Source organism: Ceratina calcarata, unplaced genomic scaffold (assembly GCF_001652005.2).
Source record: "Ceratina calcarata isolate Rehan_Ccalc_2016 unplaced genomic scaffold, ASM165200v1 scaffold162.2, whole genome shotgun sequence".
Classification (NCBI taxonomy): Eukaryota; Metazoa; Arthropoda; class Insecta; order Hymenoptera; family Apidae; genus Ceratina; species Ceratina calcarata.
In genome coordinates, this window is record NW_017137499.1 from 716,841 (window position 1) to 744,214 (window position 27,374).

The 27,374-nt window shown below is 43.3% G+C and overlaps 1 protein-coding gene across 12 annotated transcripts in view; it reads left to right on the forward strand.

The window, feature by feature from the left end:
• The window catches only part of Rbp6 (RNA-binding protein 6), a 626,456-nt gene that overhangs the window by 578,650 nt on the left and 20,432 nt on the right, over window positions 1-27,374 (forward strand). For 9 of the 12 annotated variants that reach the window (XM_018037297.2, XM_018037296.2, XM_026819814.1 and 6 more), the window contains 4 exons: window positions 7,501-7,583; window positions 8,615-8,699; window positions 14,759-14,791; window positions 15,721-15,804. In XM_018037297.2, coding sequence (XP_017892786.1) covers window positions 7,501-7,583; window positions 8,615-8,699; window positions 14,759-14,791; window positions 15,721-15,804 — 285 coding nt within the window. Of the gene's footprint in view, window positions 1-7,500; window positions 7,584-8,614; window positions 8,700-14,758; window positions 14,792-15,720; window positions 15,805-20,716; window positions 26,006-27,374 lie in introns of those variants that run through there. The other 3 variants (XM_026819820.1, XM_026819822.1, XM_026819821.1) reach the window with 3 other exon arrangements.

The following is a 27,374-nucleotide window of genomic DNA, read 5'->3' on the forward strand; positions in this document are numbered from 1 at the left end:
AATTCAACATGCCAGCATTGTTTAAGTATATGTATAGCCTATACATCCTTAATCGATTGTATATAGCTCGTGCCTTTGATAGAAACGATTGTCTTAACTACTGGGTCATTGGTAACGATTTTCTGCTCTTTATTGGCCACTACCTTTCCGGATGAGCTCGAAGTTGTTTGGTAACAACCGTTGCCGATTGACCTCTTTCGAAAGTTCTTAAAAAACTATCGGGGAACAACAGCGAACGAAAGGCGTCTGACCATTCGTGTCTTTTTCCACTTAATTTAGTCGCTGCGGTACGCGTCGATTCTCAAGGTTTTGAACTGCTGGCATTAGCATAACGTTATCAGAGATAATATTACCCGAGACGTAAACAGTTGCTACTGTTATTAAAAAATAAACATTTAACTTTTATATCGTTTTCGTGTATTTTTATACCTCAATAATTTATTTTTCTCATATGCTGGTTTCAATAATTCTGGTACTTCGGCGTCTGTCAATTTGCGGAATGAATACTAACATACAAATCTAGCGTCGCAGCAGAGATAAAGATATGGGCTAATTAATTAAATTATCACTTACAGTTAATTAAAATATGATTCCAACCTATAGACTATAATGTATAAGTTGAGATAAATAATGAATAATAACGAACTTGCCATCGTGAGTCCAGAATTCTTGTATAAATATATGTAAATCATATTCGTCGAAGTAAAATTAATTTGTATAAAGTAAAGAACGAGCTCAAAGAATCTAACTATAGATATACAAATCACGTTTGTACAGACTGTTACTTAATAAATACACGATTAATTAAAAAGTATTTAAATTTATCTTTTGCTGATTTCGAATTGAATTTTGTCTGGAAATAACTAAACGTCAAACTGGATTGTTTTTTAATTACCACGAAATTCACTAATTTCCTGTTGAATTTCCACAGCAAAGGGACGCTGCAGGGGACGAATTGAATTGCTGATACATAAATCATTCCCTTTCATTTCCGTTCGGAACGGTCGCTGAACGCGATGGAACGCGACGGTATCGGTTCACTAAAATATGCTCGACTGTTTTCTCAAAAATGCCATCCGGCCCCCGGCGATAATGCAATTGAAAATAGGCCAGGCGATAACAATTACGCGTCCCGGCGTGTCCGATGTAAAATTAACGTCAGCTTTACCCCGCATTATCGCGCGGAAAGTTTGGTCAGGAACAGAGAGAGTACGTCCGGTCCGGTAATCCGGCGCGAATCCCGACCATGCGGACTCGCCAAACCAAACGAGTGCACACCGGAAATTCGCGATCGCGAATTCGCGATTGGCGCGCTAACGAGCTCCTGGAAAATCTAACGTTGCGAAATTCTAACGGTGACTAATCGAAGATCGGTTCACAGCTGTCGGTCTCTGTCCCTCTGCCCTTTTGTCCCTCCTCTCTGTTGCTCTATATCTCACATTCTGTCACTCGTCAAAGCGGCGCAAAATCGGATCGCGGTTTATTCATTTAACTCGCTTCGGGATGGTCGAACGCGTCCGATTTCCCAAATTGAAATTCAAAAAGTGATGTTTAATTGATTTTCACATTCGAGGTATCAGTAATTCTTTTTGAATCATCCTAGTGAAAAATCACTTTGAACCACAGATTTTCGCTACAATTTAATTAAAAATTCAACAGCTGAAACGTAGTTTAGTTCGTCTAGATTAAATCCTTTAATTTCTGTGGGACAAAATTGTTCCGATACGAACGATTTTGCTTTATCCGACCCAGTAATACGAAACATTTGTTAGAATGAAATAGTAAACAATTTTATTTCATTGGTTAACGACAGCAGTGATTAAAAATAAACATTTTTATTGATATGGTTTGAGAGGATAACTGTCGAAATTTATTGAAATTCTTTCGAGCTCGAAAATTGCAACGGTACAGTTTCTTTTAGTTCGATAATCTCACATCGGCGAACCAGTTCCGGCCAATGGAGTCCGAAAGAGGCAATTAACGAGCGTATATCTGCGAGCGAACTTTCCATCGATAACGATCGGTTCCCGTATAGGATTGCAGTTTACACCGGTCGTTATTGCGCCCGACTTGAAGAAAACACGGTCAGGACCGATGGTATCGCGGCTCGCCGGTTCCGCGAGTGTAGCTACCGTTGCAGAAACTTTAGTCATCTTCGCTCTACCGAGAGGCGATTAGGTTTAGAGCGGAACGAGATGGAAGCGGGGGCGTGGCGCGGAACCTCGGGCCTACCGGTACAAATTGGCTTCTCACCCGTACCTCGTGGTCTTGATTTATCGGTATGCACTCCGATCGGTAATTGGGTAGCACGCATTAAACAGCTTAATCAATAATCTAGGACGATCATCAATCCATAATAATAATGACATTACGTGTAGAGACGATCTATGTGGCGTGAATGGCGTCTGGCCGCTAGCATCTGTTCCGTGCGTGCATTCTAGTGTGCTACGTGACACCTGGAATACTCTATTTGTCTCTCGCCAACGCGAAATTGTGTCGGAATTGAAATTCAATTGGAAATATGTCTTGCTATGAAATGTTTCTATGAATGATTTCGCGTTTTCGATAGTTTTCTTGTTTTACCTTTTTTTTTCTCATAACTGATTCGTATGGAAACGTGGGGGAGACGGATTCGGAGAAACGGAAATTTGATAACAGATTACGATCTTTACGATCGTCTTTTTGTGCGTCGGATTTTTCGTTGAATGAATAAAACGTAGATTACGTTGCGGCCATTAAATCCTTAACAACTGTGCGGGTCGTTCAACGGAGATTAATGGTTTCGAGATGTATAGCTCTACTAAAGTAAATATTCCTGAACTTGCTATTAAACGATATTTCAAACTGGTGTAATTACAATGAGTTAGGGCTCTGACATTCTGTATTTAAAACATTCATCATCAGCGTAGTCGACTCTGTCCGATGAATTCGTCTACTACAAACGAATCTTCAGAACTGACGATAGGAACGACTTATGACTAAAATCATTTCAGTTTTTTCTATAAAATTTTTTCCTAATTATCTCAGTCTTCGGATCTCTTCAATTTTAAGACTCATAATTTCACATTAAGTGCTTTCATAAATCCAAATGCGTTCCCGAGTCCGACAAAAATAAAATTAAACTTCATTCTTTACTGCTCGCATAAAATGTATTCATACTTCAACCTCCGAAGCTTGACGAGGAACAGAAAGCTCGTAACTTGAAAACTTCGTTCATAAAAAAGCATTGCATCATTGCGAGCACGTTTTTTCTTCGGACTTTTCCCGAGTGGATATTTTTGAAAAAGATGATCACAAAACGGATTACGAGCACGCATCGACTCTAATTGGATAGCCATAAACTGCGCCGCAATTACAAAATGGACGACCTACTTTGAAGTCCATCACCATCCGGCGAATCCCCGCATGCCAAAAATATTATGATCGAAATGTATGATAACAAATCCAGATAGATTTTACAGTCACTTTTCAAGGAGCTTTTATATAATTGCCTGAGGCAAAAAACAAGCTAGCTTCAATTTGAGGCAATGCAATTAACAAATATGTAAAACTGTCGCGTCGTTTCTTTGTTCTTTGATTTTGCCGCCATACATGCAATTAGGAAATGGGCTAAGATGTAGCCTTAGCGGGAAGAAACAAACATTCGAAGAGAGCTCGACCACGTAAAACAGATAGAATGCCGAAGTCGCGGCGCGGCGCGGGAACGAATGGAAATGGAACGAGAGGAACAGTGAAAGTATAAGCCGTATCCATTTACAAGTTTCAAATCGTTCTGCCAGCCGAGCCTTTTGAAAGAAACCTTTTACCATTCTCAATAGACGGTAAAATTCTGAAACGCGCTTAGCGGCATGGCAGCGTGGCTTTTAAACGTTAACATGGCCACTGGTACAATGGCGGGGTCGCATTATGCTCGAGAGTCGAGTGGTAGAATGGACGAGGAGAGGAGAGATGAGAGACAGAGAGGGGAGGACGGTGGGAAAGGTGAAGACGACTGGCTGCCGAGGACGACGAAATGGTCGCGGAACAGGGAAGAATTGCTCTCTTCCGTCAACGCCTGCCACTTGGAGCCATCAAGCTCCATTTTTCCTCTCGTCAAGAGAATTTAACCCTAGACTGAAAGCCGCTAATACTTGTCTAACCTCGTCGCCGAGATTCGAGGCGTCGATTCACAGTCCTCGAGCTGAGATCGGCTGCGTTCATTTCATTTCGAAAGAACGAAGGATAATTGATACGGTAGATTAATTGAAAAACTCAATGGCGAACGTACCACAACTTTTTAGATTAATAGTAATAGTCTGATCATGGAACTCATCGATCTATTACAAGTTCTACTGTTTTTCTGTAAAATTGTTCGAGAGGAAAGTTTAGTAGAAACATATTTTCATTCGTTTCGCTGGCCGGAACTGATAAAGTCGATCATAACTCTACGAGGGCGGAAAGGTAGCGAAAAATAGTCAGATAACCGGGTCGGGCTCTACAGTAATTTCACACCGGCCGGGACCGTTTATGGATCATTTAAGGAAGTCTCGGGAGGTAAGAGGATAAGGGGCCACCGTCACGGGAAGGAGTAAAAGATATTTCGGGGTGTGTTTTTTATTGAAATGAGCGCATCTGGTGCCCAACGAGGGGTCGGACAGCTGAGCGCGCACTTTTTCCTCCTGACCGTCAGCCCCCAACCCCCATGGGGGTGGTTGGCAGCCGGTTGTACGTACTCGACGCGAGGAACGGGCGGAGGTTCGGCAGACCCGACCCAGGAAATAAATCCCCTTATGAAAATTCGAACTCGGGGGCCAGTTTTTCTTTCAAAATTTATTGGACCGGCCGCAGATCGCTGACCGGGCCGACCTTACTCTCCGGCACCCCATTTCGGTGATCCTGACCAATAGTCAAGACTCTAAAATCGCGTGACCCTCGATCGAGCCATCGTTTCCATGGATGCGGGCGTGTGCGTGCATGCTGCCGCGATATAATCGTGTTTTATCGATAAAAATAAACGTTCGATCGTGCGGATATCGTGATCAACAGAGAACGATTTCTTTGGCTCATTGGTTTTATTTCAGTTGTCTTGACTGTGTTCTTTTCCGCGGAGATGCTTAACGCGGTACGGAATTTATGAAACATAGTACATAATTTCATTACGAGCGGGCGCCCGCGCGCGTTACGAAGACGGTATTTTATACGGCGTCGTCGGTCCTATTATAAATTCATGCGATATTTCGCACACATGATATCAGCCGGGTTGCGTGCCGTCGACTTTATTCCCTGGGAAAAGTGACTGAAGGACGTGGGCTCAGCGTGAACAGTCTGTCATAACTTTTTAATACCCTTTAAAGGAAGACGACTTTGTAATATCCTGAAGGATATTAGAGCACGCTTTAAAAGACGAATAATATCGGTACGGTGAATACCGTTGCGATCCCGGCTTGGTCCTTGCTCCTCCCGGACGTTGTGTGCACGCTTGGTAGACTCCAACAGGAAGTAGTTAAATGTTACCGGTGTCAGGGCACGGCCTTTGTACTTTATAAGAAGAACGCTGCCGGGGAGGTAGCAGGGGAGTGTGCTCAGGAGTTAGCTGACTGGCAGAGTACTATAAATTACATAAATGAAGTAAGACCCTTCCTCACTCAAACGGACGTCTTGCCAAGTTTATAACTTAATCACTCGCGCTTTTCATGCCGGCGGAGGGAGCTTAAAGGTCGGGGGAGAGAGAAAGTGAGATACAGAAAGAGATCGGTGAGTCGTGGATGAAAGTGATGGCGCGGAGGATGATGACAGGGAAAACAAGGGTGAATTTCCTAGGTGAATGAAACCGCGAAAACATTCGGCGGGGAAGAGGACCGTTGAAGAGCCATAAATTTGTTCCACGGGCCATTCATTTTACATTAAGTATCGATTTCGCGAAACGATTTATGAAATTTAAATAATTTGTATATATTTTATTGATATCATTAACGCTGTTGGTTTTATTAACTTTATTTAAACGACACTTGCAAAATTAAGTACATTATGTAGTTCGGCTCGGACGCAGACCGTTAATTTTATAAGGGCGAATAAAATGGAACAAAAAGCCGATGAATTACGAAGCAATGGATTTGGAGGCATTAAAAAGTCAAGCACTGAGAATAAATTGTTAAAACAGCTTTTTAGTACGTACGCGTAAGTAAAAAGAACGAATCACATCACTGATCTATTTATTACAATTCATTATTATTTTATAAAATACAAAAACAAACTCTTTTTATAATAACACATTCATCAATTTGAGAAATTTATTCTTCCTCTACCCACCGTCGACTCTCTACGGGAAATCAAATAAGTTCTGCCTTCCTGTGCATTAGCATTCCGAGCACCGCGGCGGAATGAAAGTAAAAATTATACTCGTTACTCGGGAAACTTTGATCTCCGAGCTGGTGGCGCGATCTCGTTGCATATTAACCAGCGTAAATAAATAAGTACGTAAATTAAGATCGATCGACGTTAATTACTCGAACAAACTGCGGTTCGCGCCGGTGTCTGCGTGTCGTCCGCGGCGTAGAGCTCGCTCTCAAATGTAATTTAATTCAACGCCGCCCGGGTTCCATTTCCGGTGTAAAATTTAAGAGAGAGAGTGAGAGAGAGAGAGAGAGACGCGTAGACGAGAACGCTCGAAGAATCGCGAACTGTCGGCTCGCATTCGGCTCCGGTATCCATCGGCTGTGTTTAATTACGAGTCACCCGGCGTAGTTTCGCCTTGCCTCTTCCTCCTCGTAGACTGCTTCAGCGCGGAAGCACTAACTCCTGGTTATCTTAAGCGACATCGCGCGCACTGGATTCGTATAACTCGCACCGCGCCCGGATAACTCTAGCCTGAATTGCTACGCTTGCCGTGTAAGCGCGAGAAAGGAAGAATCAAGAAGGAACGGCGAGGGTGAAGTGGAGAAAGTCGGAGACACGAAGGGGCGAGATTAAAATCACCTGGAGACCAATGCAAAGTTTTTAATAACCCTTGATGCTTGATTAAGTTATGACTCTTCGCTGGCTCATCCACCTTCTCGCTCTCCGCCTTATTCACGACTTCGTCGTCGTCTGTTCTATTCTTTCGTTCTTCGGGCGAAATAAATTTCGAGCTGAAATGCTTAGACCTCGTTCGAGGGGCTCCTCCTCTCCGACCGAAAAGGGGTTGGAAAGGAAACGAAGCTCGTCGGACTCGGCTGAATTAATGGAAGATCAGGCGGATAGTTACCTTCACGACAGTGAACGCGCGGTAGTTACGTTAATTCGAGACGTTCTTTGAGCACCGAACAAAAGTGATTTTCCGCAGGTTTTCAAAATGTCTCTAATGATTTTCATCAATTTATTGTAGATTGATAGTAGGATACACCAATTAGTATGATCAATTTCCGGTGAAATTTCGTTTCACAAGAATTTTAACTCAGACTGTGCTGCGTCTGTTTGCAACGAAAGCATTCATTTTCATTGTCAACGCCGATTATTAAACGACACCTGTTCTTTCTGTTTCAGGCTTCGGCTTCGTCACGTTTCAAAGCGAGGACGTGGTCGACAAAGTCTGCGAGATTCATTTCCACGAAATCAACAACAAAATGGTGAGTCCACCGGTCGGACAACAAAGCTCTGTTTGTCGAACGAGGAGAGAGAGCGCCATCACGCTCTTCATTCTCCCTCATCTCCTCTTCCACCCGACTACGTGGCCGCAGAGGTGGTATCAAACGGTATTTGCCTTCCGCTTTCCGTCTGCGGATACGGCGTCGAGCGGAATTAATTTTCCGTATAATTGAGAAGGGCTGCCGTGGTTATTTGCATTTGACACGCATGCACGTAGCACGCGCGCGCGAACCCGCCAAACGGAAGACGAAAAGCGGCTTCTGGAAAGCCCATCATAGTAGAGATAGACAGTTCTGTTCGTCGTCTAGTATCGAACGAAATTCCATTGACGCCGATCAAGGATTTGCCCGAGATGCCACTTCTCGTTCCCCATAAATCCATCCAACCAGCATAGATAATTAGCCGATTCTACCAATAACCCGGTAGGCATTACCTACGGCCGGGTATTAATTCGCATAAAACAGCTGTCTATTCACGATGATACCTACGGTTAGAATGATGGATCGCGTTAATCGCCTGTCATCGGATTACCTTTGATTACGCGCATCGAAGCTCGTTCTCGAATGTACCTTCATAACCAGCAGGTAAATTAGCGTGAGTCCTTCCATCAAAGGAACGATCAGATTGGCTACAAAATTTTATCTCTTGTACTTTGTACTCGCGTTCAACATATTTTTTTATCATTGACATATTTTCTGTGAATATAAATATTAATTGTATCGACTAGTTATATTACATGAATTGTAAATCAGATCTCGTTTCAAAATTGCAAATAAACCCTGAGGACACATCGGATCCTTTTTTATTTCCATACTGTCAATGAATACCGTCATCAAAATATTACAGCTTTTCCAAATCAGACAAATGAACGTACCAAACCTCGAAGCAACCAGAAATTCCCCGATCCTGAATCGATTCCTACGACCCCTCGACCAAGCTCCCGGAGGCATCGAGTGCCACCGTGCCCGCACGAGATCGACCGACTGACCCGATGTCTGTGTTGAATTTCAAGGTCGAATGCAAGAAAGCACAGCCGAAGGAAGTGATGCTCCCGGCGAACCTGGCGAAGACGAGAGCAGCCAACAGAGGCGCATACGGTGAGTTGGTGATGGTCGCGACACCCACCCCCACCACCTATCGTTACGCGCCGTATCCCTTACCGACGGCAGCTGCGGCTGCTGCACATGCAGCCGCAGCGGCGTCCGCCGGCACCCCGCACCACCACTTGCTCGCGCCGATAGTCGCTACCGCCGCCGCACCGAACGCGGCCGCTACCTACCAGTACGCTACCGGGGCGACCGCACCAGCGGCTGCCGCGGCGGCGACCACCGCGGCTGTCTACGATGTCAAGAGGGCCCTCGCCGCCGCGGCTGCGGCCGCGGCCGCGGCCTCTTACAGGCCTCATCCGGTCGCTGCCGCGGCGGCCTCCAGGGCCGCCACCCTCACTTATTCCATGAGCGACCTGTTGGGCGTCCAGGGCCTCGACATGGGTGCCGTCTACCATCCGATACCCACGATCGGCCTATGACCGACGATACTGACGCCCCTTTCGAGGCCGCAATAGAAGGCCGCGTGTGCAATTCGAAGGGGCACGTCACTTGGTTGCATTTCTTCGACGGCATATTTATTTTCTATTGTTTCGAGATGGTCTTTGATTTATTTACTTGTTGGGATAATCTTGTGGAATGCAGGATATTCGAATGGCATTGTAGCGTAGATTCTATGTTTTTGGTATGATTGAGATAGGGGTGAATTTGTTGTTGTGCCAAGGAATTAAGAACGTACAAATTTGCGGACGTAGGAATATGAGTTTACAGGCCGTGAATAATAGTTTATGCAGCTCGTGTTTGGTCGGGTTGGTATCGTGTTCGTTTATATTATTTGTGTTACGGTCGTGTTCTGCGTTGTATGTACAAATTCCTGTTACGTTATTTTGCATAGAAGTAGGAATAATTCTTGAAACATTCCTCGATTGCGAGTCATCGCCTTCGTTTCAAAGAAAGTATTCGCGTAAATTACGTGGTTGCTGTTGATTTCCGACTCGGCGTATCGAAAACATATCGAGAAGTGCAATAATACGTAGCTTAGACGAGAAACCATTCCTTTTTATTCCCGGAGATTCGAGTGTGGGAATACGCGAATTATCGTGGGACTGCTCGAGAGGCTCAGTTCAGTAAAACTGTGATCGTAGCGAAGAAGAGAAAAATGATATAGAAGTAGCAGCAGATCGTAGTGTTTACCTGATGTGGTCTTATTTTCCTCGTAGCGAAAGAGTAGCGGGAAGATATCGTAGCAACGAAACAAAACTTGAATCGCAAAAGACTGGTAGTGACTTAGGTAGACGGTTAGTCAGACGAGTAGTAGGACAATAAAGAAAGAAGAAAGTGTTCAAAGTAGTTCGTTTCGGTAAGTAGCACTCGGTAGTGAGTCGATACAATCGAATGTACCTACCTCTTGCGAGAGACTACTCCTCGTTATCAATAAATTCGCGCGATTGAATTGTTCCAATCATGATTTACAAGTCAATTCGGGTAGCGTTCTAGGAGTTAGCGAGGTTCGAGGATAGAGTTAGTCATCCGTGTAGAGGAGACAATCAATTCTAAATGGGCAAAGAACCAGGTGTTTCGGACGTACTTTAATTAGAATGGCAGCGATATATTTTCGTTAGGGGAGTAGGGGAAGGTCGCGAGTGAAAAGGCAATCGGGTCACCGGTATCGCACAGATATTTAGGTACTTTTCGACGGAACGAAAGAGAGATACATATTCCTGCCTCGAACGGCTCGCGTATCGCGGCGGCAACACGTCAATTGATTCGTAGATGTTAGATAATTTCGTAGCGACTCGATCGAAGCTTTAAACGTAGCGCTCGTCCTGTGTTCGCGTGGCTGAACGACGATCGTGGAGGGAGTCGGCGATGGTGCCGGGCGCGAGTACTTTGCTCGCTTACTGTATATGTAGAGGAGAGAATGGAGAAGAAAAATGAAATCTTTGGAAAGTCGATCGAGGTCGTGGTTCCTTGCGACATTCTATTTTCCATGAAAGTGAAGGTTGGTTCGCCTCGATGTCGAGAGCGAGGGCGCCCATCGTCGAGATCGTAGATTGCTAGAATCTCATCGAAACTGAATGAGATAAAAGACGGGGATAGAAACGGGGGGGAGGGAAAGAAAACCGGGAAAAAAGAAAAGTATCGAGTAGAGGCGAAGATGAAAGAATACATTCCCAGGTAGCGGCACGCCGTGTACTATTATTCCCAGAAGAAGGCGAATTTCTGATTCGCGTCGGATGATATGTCGAGGGGCATAAATAAAGCCGTGGATCGTGAATGGTGAAGGCGGATAGCGCGTCGGGAGCGCGCGGCAAATGGTTGGCGATAAGCATTTCTCATTCGTCGCGCCTTTCAGAATATTTTTCGCAATGAATTTCATGAAATTTCATAATGCCGAGAAAATGAAGACGTACGTACTCCAATAACGGTGTACAAGCGTACGATAGAGACAGAAAAAAAATTACAATAAACGAAAGGAAAAGAAATACGCGTGGTCAAAGCTATCTATATGTATATAAATCCAAAACACACAGTCTATATACATATACATAGAGATAATCGTTCGCATATATCGTATATAATTATATGAATATAACTATACGTACCTTTAAATTTAAAAGAGCAAAAAAAAACGAAGAAAAGGGAAACGACAAAAAAATAAACGAAAAAGTATCTAATCCATTCTAGATTACAGCAGATTAATACACATATATTATATATTGTTTTGTATCTACGTATTTGGTAAAAAAAACCGCCATATAGTATTTGATATTGATATCGATATATTTTGTGAGAGCCGCATTACAACCTTCTAGTTTTTGTAATAGACCTTACAGATTATATACATATCGGAGCATATATCTATATATATATATCTCTCTCTCTATTTATATATATCTAGGTAATTAGGTAAACATTTGTGTTGTTAAAAACCTTAGTTACTTAATGAGACTTTTTAGGTGAAACTAGGTTTGAACATTAGCTAGAGCGAATATAATTTTTAACGAATTACTATACTATGTATACGTTCCTACCATTGAGACTACTAGTTAACTATAGCTTTTTGGGAAGTCACTATGATACCGTTAGCTTAGAAGTATACTCTAGGTGTTTCTTCGTGGAGGACTCTTTATTGTCCCCTCTTTCGTAACGTTCCTCACTTCTTCGCCGGTTATTGTCGACGATTATAAAAAAAAGAAGAAAAGAAATAAAGAGACGTGCGAGAGAAAGTGTGACACAATGAAACATAAATCAAGAAGGAAAGAGAAACCATAGCGTTTTCCACGAAGAATGCATATTATGAGCGGCTTCAGAGAGACCTATGACAATGTACCTATTACTTAACAAGCTACGTTACATAGTACGTTTATATTACGTTACACGTAATATTATACCTCTCTATAGGATATATACTAAATATGTATCGTGCGTATACCTATCTACTCCTACACCTTGCAGCCGAGACCTCAACCTTGTTCCATCCTTTTGCCTCCTCTGCCACCTCTATTACCCACCCTCCGAAGACCTCTCTATTACTTGTTACCATAGTATTTAACTCTTCTAAGCTATATAGCATCATTTTACCTTAATAATAATGCGTGAGACGTGTGTCCTAGAAAGTACGTACTTTGCCCGAGAGGCTCAACAGTGTCAGTTTCGTAAGTAGACCAGATAACTTAACCAGCGGTTTTTTATCTTTTCTGTTTCACACCTCTGTAAACGCTTTTTTCTTTGGGCCGGATTTTGATTTTGTTACACACGTGGGGAACCGTAGCGTATTGCGTCTTTTCTTTTTATTATCTAGACACAGTGAACCCCAGTGATTAGAGAATTATTCGTAACTCCTTACCCCGTAATTGTACATGTAATGGGCGCAAGTACTACGCAAGTACGAACGAAGTAAAATTAGGAACAAGAGCAAAGATCGAACGTAACAAACAGGAAAGATCAGATGATTTTATTGAGAAGAAAAGAAAGAAACGAGTGTTTAGCGGTCTTGGACAAATATTGTTGTTCGCAGTATTCAGTTTGTATGTGTCTCTCTTTATTTCTCTCTCTCTCTCTCTCTCTCTTTCTCTTTCCCTTTTGGGAAACATCGAGCAGCGTCGAGAAAGAAGATATCCGTTAAAATTCCGAAAGAGCAGCTCAATGGGATTCCACGCTTCCGATGGAGCTATCGATGTGACGTAAATGTTAATCGGCCGGCAACTCCGTCGTAAACTCGACCGGAATGAGCTTTACACGCTCCTCGAAACTGTAAGAGACTATTAATGTTAATGTCGTACATCGTAAACGTCTGTTCTACGCGAAATCGATTTGTTGCATCTGAGAAAGTACACGTGCAATATACATTATATTACTATTATCATTATTATCATCACATAAATATATACATGATGTCGCTACAATTGTCAAGTATAATACAGAAATACGATACGCGTTGCACTGTGCGTATCGCGGATATTCATACAAGTGAAAACATACATACATAAATATTATATGCAATATAATATATACATAATATATCTAATATTCGGATTTAAGTATTATACGTGAATTGATATATCTATCTATATGACATTAAATAAATATAAGATAATGTTCGAAGCACATACGAAGTTTTCATTGTTGTTCAGACGGATTATTCGAAAGAGAGCAATTATCAATGAAAATGATTGAAAGAAAGAAAAAGATTTCGCAGTGAAAAAAAAAAAAAAATGAATATAAAATCGTGTTGCGTGCTTGACGTAATCAAAACCAGCCCGGTAGAGAGACTTTAGGTACGAAAAATCACTAATACTATTAATATGTATCAGTGTATATTTTTAATGGCTAGAATAAATGCTCTACTTATACTTTTTCCATCTGCGTATATTGTGAGAGCAGCGTCTCAATATGGACACTAGTATAGTGAGAGTAGTGTAGTATTGTGGTCGGTGTTTTTTTTCAATATTGTATCGTCGATCTAAGTGTGGTAGTGGCGTCGATAATGTGTCACGCGCTTTGAACGAACAAAGCAGTTTCAACGATTATCTCCTCGTCGTTAAAATTTTATCGAAATAATTTAAAACTGATTAACGCCGTGAGGTTTGCCTTTTTTCATTGAGACCGCACGACACATTACCGGCCCTTAGTCAATATCTAATAAGCTACATAGTCGGCCTAGCAAATATTACTTAACGGTAAATGATTAACCAATACCTTGAAGGCTACAATAACCATAGTTCATAGGAGGGTTTATTTTGTCGTAGATTGGAAACACCTCGGCCGCGCGTAGTTACTAGTACCTTGTCACAGAATTTAGTCGATGCGCTACATAGTCGATGCGATATACATATTATAAATAGATCAGAATCTTAGTTGTGTGGTCTTTTCAATTAGTATCAAATTATGAAATTTCATGGATGCCTCTCTCTCTCTCTCTCTCTCTCTCTCTGTTTCTTTCTCTTTCTATACTTCTATTATACTCCACACTCTGTCTCTGTACTCTGTCTATCTTCTATGTTTTTCCTTTTATCTCTGTCTAACCTAGAAGGCTTTTAATCCGATCTCTTATTTCAATCTGTTTTCTAACTCTTCATTTCTCTTTACATTTTATTTTACCCGTCTCTCATTGTTTGGAGAAGAACCTAGTCATCCGTTACACACTCGAACCGTCTATTCCGAGACGAATTTCTGCAACGCTTCGCTTTCTTACTTAACTTGTCTCTCCATGTACATATCTTGATTATTGTCTACGCATACCTTTGCCTGCACGAAGAAAAATATTGCACAGTGTCATCAATTTAGAATACGCGGCAATAAAAGAGTCACGATAGTCTTAGACACGAGTTCTCATCGCCTTTAGACGTTACCATCAATGATTTCCGTTCACCCGGTTCATAAATCGCTCAGTACTTTTCTTCGTGCTTAGTTGCAGAAATTTTCTAATACAATTGAGACTTTACTCGATACCATCGCACTCTAACAGATCGAAGCGATCAAGAGAAAAAATAAGAGATTACGAGTAAACGAAGGGAAAAGAATGATAAAATGAAAAGAACAAATTTTGTTTTCACCGCAGCGATCAATCTAAGCCAGGTATTAATGTGATCTGTTTTTCCTTATAGATTTTATGTGGTCCCTGGGAGCATTACCTGATGGTGAGTATTAAATATGCACGAACGTTGTACAAGAAAACGACTCCGCTGTCCGACGACGTGTCTACTTCCCTTTCGGTTCATAACCGTTCGATCACGATTGATGTAATACCGTCGTTGTAATATTTACGCGTCGATCAATCATAAAAGGGTAATCGGGATTCCGTATTTGCTACTTGCACGTTCCCATTCGAGTCGGCCGGATCTCATGCATGTTTCATGCACGGCAAATCGCGTCGCGTCGCGTGTACATTTTCACCTCTGTGAAAATGCGACGGTTCATTAATGTAATTACTCGGTTGACGCGTAGTTCGTCATTCGATATAGATACACACGCGAGATACGTCGCCGGTGTGTTCAATTGAATATTCGTATTAAAACGTGATGTTAAAAAGGGAACTTGTACGGATCTGTGCTCGTGGGAATTGTTTGACCGTGGCTACGATTGAGAATTTTCTGTAGAGTAATACGGTACGTATATGGGAAATGTTTTACGCAGCGTCTCTTCTCAAAAGGAAGCATGTAGTTCATAGTTGATATAGGAAATATATTTCGTAGATAGAAATCACTTATTGAATTACATTTATTCTGTGACACGATAACTGTTAGAAAATTTCTGAATAATACTAGGAATTGATAATTGCTGATAAATGTTGCATATTATACTTCTAACAAGTGATACGATTAGTAAAACCGGTGAAAGATAGAAATTCAGACAAGGATCATTAATCATTGAAATCACTTCGCGTCGAGCTTTGCTGAGAATAGATCCGAATAAGATCGCCACGTTTAGCGAGCGAGCCTGACACGCACTCACATTTACGGTAGCTACGATTCACGAAACGTCTAACGCTCCGTTTACCGTCTCGCGCCACGAAAGTTTCCTCAGCGCACCGAAGAAACGCTCACAGATTCTTTTGCTCTGTTCACAGGTTTCCCTGCGGCGGCGTACGCGGCATACGCGGCAAGCCGCGGCTATTCTGGGTATCCTAGTTTCGGACTGCCCTACCCGACAGGTAACCACCTTAGCCTTAACCACCTTAACCACCATAACGCGGCCCACATCGCGCCCTTGAACCTGAACTTGAACCTGATACAGGCGCAACCCGCACCCCACCATAACCCGCCCACCCCGACACCGCTCTTTTACCATCCCAATTTGGACCTCTACAATGCCATGCCTCTGTGAACTAACTAAATTACTATGTGTAATTATTATACTAATTATTAACAACCTCGACTTCGAGCTAAGCGCACATATCTCTTGACTCACGCCCATCGCTACGACATTTTACTAACCGCGCTCTCGCTGTGCGTAACGCTGCCTCGTCGTCCTGCTCGCCGTTTAGCTAAACGCCGGCTAATCGAGCGGATACTGGCCGTCACACATGTTTAGGCTCCGTTCCGAAAGAGAGAGAGCAGTTACGGATGTCTCGTGCGCGCAAGGGACTCGAACAGCGGATCCTTTGTTTCGAGAACTTCCGGGCTTCCGGTCGCAATTCATTTCAGAGAACAATGGTGACTTAAACGCGGTCGAACTCTAAAGTCCGATTCAGACCTAGAGACGATTTGAGAAAGTAGATTTCGAGGACTCTTTCCAAGTGGCCTGCGTCGCGAGCTCGGCTTACCGACGCGCGACGAAACGAATAACGGTGGGATCGATTTCTTCGGTTCAGGGAGGTTTTCACGGGAAACGATGGAATCTCTCCGATCGACGAGTGAACTTTCGGGGAATAGACGATCAAACCGTGTCGCAGACGTCACGATCAGAACGTTGTATAGTTTTACGTTTCACGTTTGCGAAGGACGTGACTGTACATTATTGAGCAACGTTCGCTCGGACTCTGGCGAAGTTTCGATCCGTTCGGGCTCGACATGAGAGAACTGGTGAATGTATAAAGTTACCAACAAATTATCGTACCGGTCTAATCTTGCCGGAATTCAGATTTAAGGTTCGCCGATTCCAATGGTCAACTTTCTTCCCCGTTCCGTTTTCAAGAACGATCGATCCCTGTTGGACTTCGCGCACAAATTGCTATCTTGAATGATTCACTTGAGTTATTGAAGGTACATAAGTAACTGAATACTCCGTTTCATCAATTTACAGCTAGCCTCGATATTTGCAGCCAAGGAGTTTCTATAAATCCTATTTAACATTTCAATCTTAATCCGGCTGCGTTAGAAAAATATGAGTAACCCGATCAAGAGTCAGATTTCGTTCTTTGAACAAAATTAGTTTGCAGTTTACAAAGTTTGTTCTTACTTATAAAGCATCATAGTAATTTCGAAACAATTTAAATTGCAAATCAGAAACGCGTTTAGTCAAATAAATAGATACGGAAAGTTCGGTCGTAAGTATGTTGATTGAAAAATTGAATCCGGCGAACTGGGACAAGGTAATGAGAGGTTGATGCATGAGAAAAGTTACGTCGTTAAATCGGGTCCGCGTTTCTTACCGTTCTCCGCGGTTTGATAGCGGTTTGCATGCCTTTGACTGTCAATAACAAACAGTTCCACCGCTACGGAATATTCTTACAAAGCTTTCTCGTGGAATGCTGCAAAATTGCTTTCGCTAATCGATTAATCCATCTCAATTACTCTGCCTCGTCTGTACAAAATCGTTAAAACGTAAATCGAGCCGGATCGATCGGGCATTAAAATTTCAAGGAACTAGACGAGCGAACGATACGGCTGAATAAATTCGCCATCGGTATTATTCTGCAGCGCAGACTGAAAAATTGTCTTCGGTAAAGTACATACAGGGAATTCGCTCGCTGCCGGGACAGTCGAATTTCAACCCCCGCGCACACTTGAACCGCGAGTTCGTCGGATCGACCGTAATTTAAGATTAATCGCGTGGTCGCGGAACGGGGTGAAATGTCATTGTTAATATCGGACGGGGGTAACAGGGGCGCATCGATTGCGAGCGATACGCGAGGGGAACCTCATCGCGGTTGACCCTGCTGCGCGTACACACGAACGCAAGCTGGGGCAATTAATAGGAAACGTTTCGAAAATGAACGCGTCCGTGGATCGATATAGTATCGGATGATCCAAATCGAACCGGTTGATTGGAGGCAGTAGCCGGCGAAGTTTTCGGGGTCAAGCGCCCTTCATGTCGAGTTCGAACTCGAAATGAAAATCCGCAGGTTCCCGCGCGCGGAACGAATAAGATCATAATGGAGTTTCAATCCGTGAGCGTACGGTTGTATACGGCAGCGGTCGAGTCCCATCCCGCCGGGTGGAATTTCGAACCGGCACGAAATTGTACGATTATTATTCGCTTCGATCAGCGTTCGCGAGAGACGAAAACGACCCTTCGAAAGCTTTTAAACTGATCGTTCAACGATATTCCATCTATTTATTACCTACTTCATTTGCCATTCTTGCCATTTACGATCATCGTGCACTTTTATCTGTTAGCTACCCGTCAATAATTTGAGAACTGTCATGTCGCATCTTATGTCACGCAACATTGACGTAGAAGTGCGTTTTATCAATTTTTATATTTCTGTCGTACGGCGTTGCGTCGAAACTGGCGTTCGAGGCGAACAACTGGCGCGGTGCGAAATTCGAAACGAAGAGATATAGTGCAGTACACTAATCACGACCCATGCAGTGGGCTTTCGTAGACGTAACAGTAGTTTCCAGAGAAGCTTCTTTCTCGATCCCAGTGACTACTTCACTCTTGCCTTCTGTCTGCCGCTCGGCTAGCCTCACTGGCCCATTTGTTCCTTTCTCTTTCGTCCATTTCTGGCCATTTGTCTGTCTCGCTCGTCTTCCTCCGCGCGAACCGTCTATCTCTCTCTTTCTTTCGCTCTCTGTCATTTAGTTTCTCTCTCTCTCTCTGTCTGATCTCTCCTCCTTTTGTTCTCTGCTCGACGAGAAGATCCTCGAAAGAAAATTTCGAGAGAAGAGTTTGAACTTCTTCGCTCCCGCACTTGTGCCCCGACCCCCTTCACCTCGTGATGCAACCCATTCTGTGTTAAGCATGCCACGAAGATAGCGAACCGAATAACGTATAACGCCAATAGAGGCGGACAAACTGCGACAGGTGTCCCGTGTACGTCTACCGGACGTAAATTAGCGACGAGTAAAGAGACGTAGACGCTGCCGTGAGAGAGACCAGCGTACTGTGTCGAGAACGATCTGCCTGACGTTTAAACGCACCTTATAACTTCTTCACCGCCACCGTTTTTCAATCGCGAACTCGCCAGTATACATTTTGACCTCTGCGGGATTACGTCGATCCTAAGAACAGTCCACGTGGACGGGCGGAATGAGAACTCATAAATAATGCATAATGTTTTTCGGACATTGGCTCAGTCCCTTAGAATGAACGTCCTCCTCTCTCGTGTCCTTTCTTTCCTCAGTCGTTCCCCGGGCATATTTTTACTTTCCTCCAGAGACCCGAGCGTCTTGCTTCGTCGATGCTTCGCAGAATCGCTTCCAATTTCCCTTGCCGCCCGATACTTAACGCATTTGAATAACCTCGTCGAGGGAACCGGGGCCGATTGCACGTACGTAGTACGTACGGCGGTCCCTGCCTCAATTTTCCTTTCCTTCTCCTCGGCTTTCTCACTTTTGCGTATTGGTTCACGAGGCATGGTGGTAGAAGGACCGAAAGAAATTGGATGAAAAACCAGCCACCGATGATTGATCACAGCGAACCGAAAACCCTCCCGCCTTGAAGCCGTCCGTATATATTCCCAATGTCCGAAAAACATTCGACGGCGGAGCCACCCTCTCGCCGGCGCGGCGCGAATATGGGAAGAGGGTTGAAGCCGAGACCGGTGCGCGAATTTCCCGGTGAAATCGAACCCGTCGCGACGCTTTGGGATTTGCACACGCGAGGAATCCTCGATCGTGGCGACAGTTAGTTACGCGTTAAACCGAGCTACCGGGAGACGGATTACGCCGTGCATAAGTTCCGCGAAATGAGGAGAGTGTTACTGACTTCGCGAGGGATCGATCACGACGACGACGACGACTACCGTTTGCTCGCCGAGTCGATCCATCAACGGAGATTAAAAGATTTCCGAGAGCTTGTGCTAGCACTTTGTTTCAGCGAGAATTTCATATGTAAGGCGATATGTAGGTTGGACGATGCACCAGTTAACAGTGATTACGTTTTCTGGAGCGCAGAATACCTACTTTCATTTTGCACGATTACGATTTTGGCTTAACCCTTCGGTCGAGCTGTGCCAAATCCGTGTCGGCTGGTAATAGGCCTCTGACATCGTGTGATATTCTTACGAGCTCGTACGACGGCGAATTTCACAATTTTGGTACAATTAAAAAATCGCTAAAAGATTTTGTTTCTCTTCAACTTATTATCAATACATATAAAAGACACTGTCTCGTAGTAACAGAACTATAAATTCTATCACATCGTTAAATATAAGGATATAAAAGTAAATCGACGTTAAATAACTAAAACGGTGACTGACCTCGCGGTTATCCACCGGAACTTCAGTATTCTCGGATGAGAATAACATTGTTTCAAATAGCAACCAGTGGGAAACTATTACATTTCTCTGTAGACCCACGAGGTAGAAGTTGTCAGGCGATCGCGATCGAACGCAACCGAGCGAATGAGCAAGCAAACCGGGCACATGGGGCACCGTGCTCGCAGTTTCTCCGTAACGACGTGCCAGTCTAGGCGGTAGTTTTGTCACCGCGTGGCCTGCTGCTGCGTGCCAGCTGTCGAGTAACTCTGACAACTTACCCGTTGACCAAGAGAGAAACATACCGAGTTCCCGATTGTTTCTAACTAAAACCTCCTATCAGAGAGAAAGGGAGAAAGTCTATGAAGAAGCTAGAGAAGGAAAGAAGGTGTTGTCTGATAGAGAAATTAAACACTGGTCCAAGCAAAACTAAAACCTGTGACCGCCCAGGGGACTCAGAGGGGGTTGGTGGTACTTTCAGGTGCCTTGGGACTACCGCCCCTATCAGCTGGAGACACGTCGCTACACAGCTTCTCCACAGAGTACAGAATCATTCCCGAACAATGAGCCCCAGATATGCCGAAACGGGCCCTGAAACCGAAAGTCTGGCCGGGAGAACGGACCGATGAGAAAGAGCGTGGAACGTGTGAGAGAGCGTGTATATTACGAAAAATCGAGGAATGCGTATGACGTAATCGTAGCCTAATTATTTTGCATCGGAAAGGGAAGGGAGAAAATATAAAAGTCTATCCAATTATCTATACAATTTAAAAAATCACAATGAATTTTTTTTTTCTCATTGTCAATATGAATATGAATATAGTACAATTTAAAATCTCAAGAATCATAAGCTGATTTCCTTAAACACAATTAATAAGATTCCTTTATGGCATCTTCGTATTTTCAAACTCCTTTCGTCTTCAAATTTCCTGAATTTTTTTCAAAATTTTACGAAATGCAAAAGTGAGTGTGAATATCTCCTTCGAGCTTTCTCCCTTCTTCTCTACTGTTTTCCCCTTTTCATATAGAGCTTCTGAACGCTGTTCTTTCTTCCCTTTCTTGCACATAGAAGAACTGACGATGCTGGACAGTCTTTTTGATGTACCTGTGACGCGAGGATATCTAAACGTGCTGTAACCTCGGGAAAATACGCATCACCCGTGAACCTGTACAACGATTGCGATCTTTTGTTATCTTATTTAATGCTTGGATTATATGCGTTACATTGACAATACAATTATGGTTATTTCTGAAATTCAAATGTTTTCTTCTCCATTTTCATTTTCATCCTTAGTCAAATTATTCACTCAATTGACTGCATTTTTTCTATATCGTTTATTCGTTTAAAAACATCTATTGTGAAGTAATTTCGCATGATGAATGACGAATAATTTGAACCGCGTTGAATGTAAATATTCATTGGACGCGATGCAATGCTCGGAACGTCGAGAGATGATTAAATTTCGAGTAAATCGGTTTCAATTTTGAACACGTATTAACCTAATTCTTATGATCTTCGAGTTAATCGAAATTTCCGCTTTCAGTGGCCACCGGCAAATTAATGGCTAATACGATTCGTTAAATAAACGAGATATGTCGCGTTCAATAGCCGAATATTTCACTATGCCATTTATCAAACAGCATCGCTCACAGATATTTAATACTCTTAAACATCGTACTGTATTCTTGCTACTATGAATCACCTTTTAGAATGAAAATCCTTTCATGTCAGTTATTACTGCTTCAAAATTATAATCTAACAGCTTCATTTAAACGTACGAATATTCTATAGAAATTCTGATTGTATTTTATTTTATATTATTTTATTTTATATTTTATTATATATTATTTTATTTTATATTTTATTATATATTATTTTATACAAAACACTTCCCGTGGCTACAACGTGCTCTTACTCGTGAAAAAACGCAAACCAATTTCCGTGCTTCCTACCAGAAATACGTAGCGGCTTAACAGCCGCGTCTCGAATTGACACCTGCATCGGTGCATTATTTACCATCGCATTGGACGCGCGCAGCAGCCACGATAGACTAGCACGATCGATGGGAGTTTCTCCGAGAACACTCTTTCAACCGGACGATATTTCTCCCGCCGGCTCGATGCGCGATCCCAGGTCCGGTGTACACGCGTGCACCGGCACACGCGGCGTTACGTACAGTACGTCGAATCGAAGTCCCCGCCCTTTCATCGGGAAGCCCTGAGCTCCGTGCAACCGAGGCGAACTCCGGGCTGGCCCGAGGGGTCGGGGAAACGGGTTGCACCCGGGGTAGCAAGAGAGGTGCACCGTCGTATTTCACAGTCATTACCGTAACGTGTTACCGTGCGCGCTCGTTGCGCCACGCAATAAATCGTCGGTTACCGTTGCCATGGATGGCGCGCAAGGAGGGAACGGGTGTTCGAGGGGTAGCCGAGGGTTATTGTGGCGCCCGACACCCCCGGCCGTCGGCTCGTATCAGCCCGCAGGGCGAACCGAACCGAACCGAGCGACACGATCTGTTCGTAACAATCGTAACCTCTTTTTCCTCTCTTTCTCAACTTCTCACCTGGCATCGTTCGTCGTAGTCGATATCGAGCCAGAGTTTCTTATGATCCCACGCCCATGCCAGCTCTCGGAATTTAAGATGATTGAGTGCAACGCGTATCCGCGTTTCGACGCTACGCCAATATTTTCACCCTCTTTTTCCGTTTACTATTGTGTTACCTCACCATTTTTTTAATCTTCGTATTCGTCACGTTTCTTAAAAATCGTAGACATTATTGAAAAGACTGTTCCTCACTGAATCATAAAACGAATCTTATTACTCAGGCAAAGATTGTTCCGTTTTGTAAAGCTGCAATCGAACTAATAGCATCTCCCTTGAGAAGAAAGACGACTTTCTCAAATGAGTCTGCTCTAACCAGACTGTTAACAATCCACAGTATTCACCGATGTTCTCTGTAACCCAGATCCAGACCGCTTCTCTGTTCTTCCCGCGACGTCGCACGTTTCTCAAGTGTTTCGCTGTACCATACACGAATTGCACACGTACGCAACACGTGAAAGACACACACCGTTGTACATATATGTAGCTTTCAGCGAGAGGCGAGTCGCCTGAACCCACGGCTGGGCTCGGATCCGAGCTAAAAAATCCCAAGTACCCGAGGCTTACACGTGCCGTTCCGCGGATTTTGCACGCGTACACACGCGAGTGTCCGCTCGTTTTCGGAATCTCGTTTTAATACGCGTTCGGTACAAATACAATGCATTCGAGATAGCACGAATACACGGGGGCGGTCCGGAAGCGGCCGTGGTCGCGTGTCACACGCGTGCCACTTAAATTATGCACGTCGTTCACGCGAACCGAGTCGTCTTTTGGACTGGCGTGTATATAAGCGCGTTTATACGATTACTTATAACTGGGTACATGCGTGTGTGGGTGCACTGGACGATTCATTAACCGCGGAGAGAGTCAAACGTCGCTTTTTATATTTCCGAACGTTTATTTCTTTATATACAATTAAGATTCAGTGTGTGTCAAATATATGAATGACGGCATTTTCATTTTTCAGATGGTTATAATTGCATTTGTCATCCAGGCACACGCTCATGCACTTATCCACGAAAATATACATACTTATATATACATGAAAAGAATATATATATATATATATATATACGAAGGGAACTATGTAAATTAATGTTGTTCATATTTGTTGAAATACGAGTCGTATATATTAATTAAATCGTCGATCGAACATTAATCATTTCCACGATGACGATCAACGCCAATGATTAATACAATAATAATCGCTACTGTAATTTAATATGTAATATTGTTCATCGGGTCGGCTTTCTAATTTTTCGTACGGGTAACACCGGGATCGTTGATCTACCGTCTCGCACCATTATTTCTTCTTTTTTTTTAGACGCCCGTTACGTTTCCCTATTCGAGTTTATGGCGCGTGACGTTTCGGACGTCGAACAATCATTGTTGTCGCAAACAACGCGATATTGCAACGCTTCTAATTACATAGAACGATTTGACTGGCAAGCCGGCTTTTGTTCGCCCGCTATTGGCCCGGGCCACATGGGTTTCCAAACACGCTCGTCCAATCGGTCGAAACGGCCGTATTGTCTGGCTGTGAAACCTCGTTTTCATTTTTATCCGTACCTTCTCTATCATTCCAATCAATGAAAGCGTGACTAATCGATGCGTGAAATTCGCATAGTGATCTCTTGTTAAACGTCGCAACCAGGCATTGAAACAATACGAGCTCGAACAATAACGAGCTCTGTACTTATTGTATAGATTTTATTTCGAACAGATCTGTAGTTCGATTGAAATGTCTTTTCGCGGTCGAACACCTCCGCGCGTCGACTGGTCACGATTTTTCTCTCGCAATCGGCGGAACAAGAACCAGAGCGTTGGGGAAGCTCGTTGACGCGGAGCTGCCATCGAGAGTGAACGCAAATTTGGACGGCTAGATCGTTCGTCGAATATTTTTTACTACGACCGATGCCGCCAGGCGAAAATTGTAGCTTACCCAACGCTGAGCAACAACGAGTCGCCGAGCCCCTTTAATTGCTTTCATATATCCGCTAAAAAAAAAAAAATGAAACGTCGCCTACTGGAAACAATCAAGACCGAAACTATACGAGAACAAAATTCTATATGTGTATATGTACAATATTTAAAAAAAAAAAAAACGCATCTCACGTGAATCTCTTGACCGGAAGTTACGAAAATGTTCACAGACGCATGGCTGGCAAACTCTGTGGTCCTTCGTCAAGCAAAGCGTCGCCTGCCTCTACCCCCATTCCATTAGGTACTGCTATTAAAAAAAAAATGACACTCACAAGATATAAAGAAAAGAGAAAAACGAAAGAAATCGACACGCGCACGCAACACGCCCACACGCATACACGCGACACATGTCAATACTTATATATCGTCGCATATACAAACGCGAAAGGGTACACATGTATACACGGAACGCGCGAGTCACACGGTAAAACGTGCGCGAACACGTGCAGGCTCCACCGTGCGCGCGTGAAATACTCCGTACACGGTTGCTGCGATGCAAGGAAAAAGATTATAGTTCACGAAAGTGTAGCGATGCTTTCCCGCAAAAAGTTTCGCGTTCGAACAGGCAGGAACGAAAGGGAAGTCCCTGCGATGGAAAAGAAACGGGTAAAACACGTAAACACCGAAATGAGAAAGGGAAAAGAGAGAAATCGATGCGCGCGAGACGGGGCCGACGAGCATTTATCCCGGTTGCCCGAGCATCGAGGCCCCCCAACCAACCCCCGACGTTCTCTCTTTTTTCTGCTCCTCCATTTTCATCAACTACTACTGCTACTACTACTATTACTACTACTACTACTACTACTACTACTACTACTACTACTGCTACTACTTCTTCTTCTCTTTACTGGTAGAAAACCATAGGTAGTTAATGTGTATCTCTCTCTCTCTCTCTCTCTCTCTCTCTATCTCTCTCCTATACCGTCACACTTCGAGAGGAAACCATAAAGAGGAAACAGAAAAAGAGTACAGAGATGAACGCACGTCCGAATCTAGGATGCCCAACGGCAAGGTTGTCGCGCCCGTTTGTCGTGCGCGAGCGAAAAATTGTTCGTTAAACGTTCGTTCGCTATCCGGCTATTTTTTTATTTTTCCAAAAAGTAAAACCTCGGACTTTTTTCCTTTTTTAATTGGTTCCTCGGAACGAACGAAACTATAAAAAGTGTTCGTTCCGAAAAAAAAAACGTTGAACGCTTTCCGAATTTGATATTCATCTCAATAGTTGTATTCGGGTCGAATATTGAAAGATTGATTCGTATTTAAAACGTGGACGACGATACGTGACAGCCTTGTTAGCCAGCCAAGCTGACAGCCGACAGTATTCCCGTGAAGTTAAAAAAGAAAGACAGCGATCTAGCGTAAACGAAACGAAGATCGAGAGATCAATACGAATATCATTCTTACCTCTTCTGCATTGTGCATGCACGGGGAGGGGAAGCTACGTGTAAGAAAGGAGTCCATTCGGAGACGTATGACGCAAATAAATAATCGCAATGTGATTTATTCAGAAGAGAATTGTGCACAGGTCGCAATCAGGATCTTTGTGATCGATCCCACACCTCCTCTTTCTCTTTTCCATGTTCCTGAAACATCGAGATATCACCCGTTCATCCCGGAATCTTTTCCTTCATCGTCGCGTCCGACCCTGTTACCGATCCCACCGTCAGAAAAAAGTTCAACGTGTTTCTCTCTTGTAGTCGTTTGATCTTTGTAGTGGTTGAGACGTAGTCACGTTCTATGTAATCTCTAAGCTAAAACACTTTTAATCGAAAACGTTTAGCGTAGGACTTTATAGATATAAATACGACATAGGCGTTTCCGTGTGCTTGAGCTTGAGGATCCTGTCGGCGTTCAATAATTCCATTCAGCTCAAACAATTTATTTGAAAAATTCGTGTTCAACGCAATACAATTGAATAAATCATTTTTAATTTCGAATACAAGCAATACTTTGCGAACTGATCGATGACAGTTCTTCTTGAAATTTTTCTAGCTCGTTTCCTACTAGAATTTAACTGTAAACGAGAAACGTCGACAGGATGCTGAAGTCGCGATACCGCTATCTCTTATCCAGAGCAAATTACATATTGCTAAACCTAGAGTAAGGCATCTGCTATGTTAGGCGAAAGTAAAAAAAAACGAGAAACGTAAGAAAGAATACCGACCCTCATAGAAGAGATTACCGCACCGAAGCTAAACCGCCCGAAAGACAGTTCAACGAGACGATTGCGTTTCCGTTTTGTGTCGTTCTCCCGTTTATCTCGCGCTTGTTCACTGTCCACGATCTCCATCCTCCACTACCTTCTCTATTACATATCGAAAAGAAAAAAGACGGAACGTAAAAGCAAGGAGGACAGAGACGCACCCCGGAGCCTCGCGCCCGTCATTGTTTCGTTTCAAAGCGATCGCACATGACGTGCCAATGATAAATTCTCGGATTCCGTTCTCTACCTCGATTAAGGATGTATTGGCTATACAGTCAATCCTAAAAGTTTATGCACCTTAAAAAAACGCATTTCCTATAATTAAAAATAGTGAATTCTTCTTCTAATTT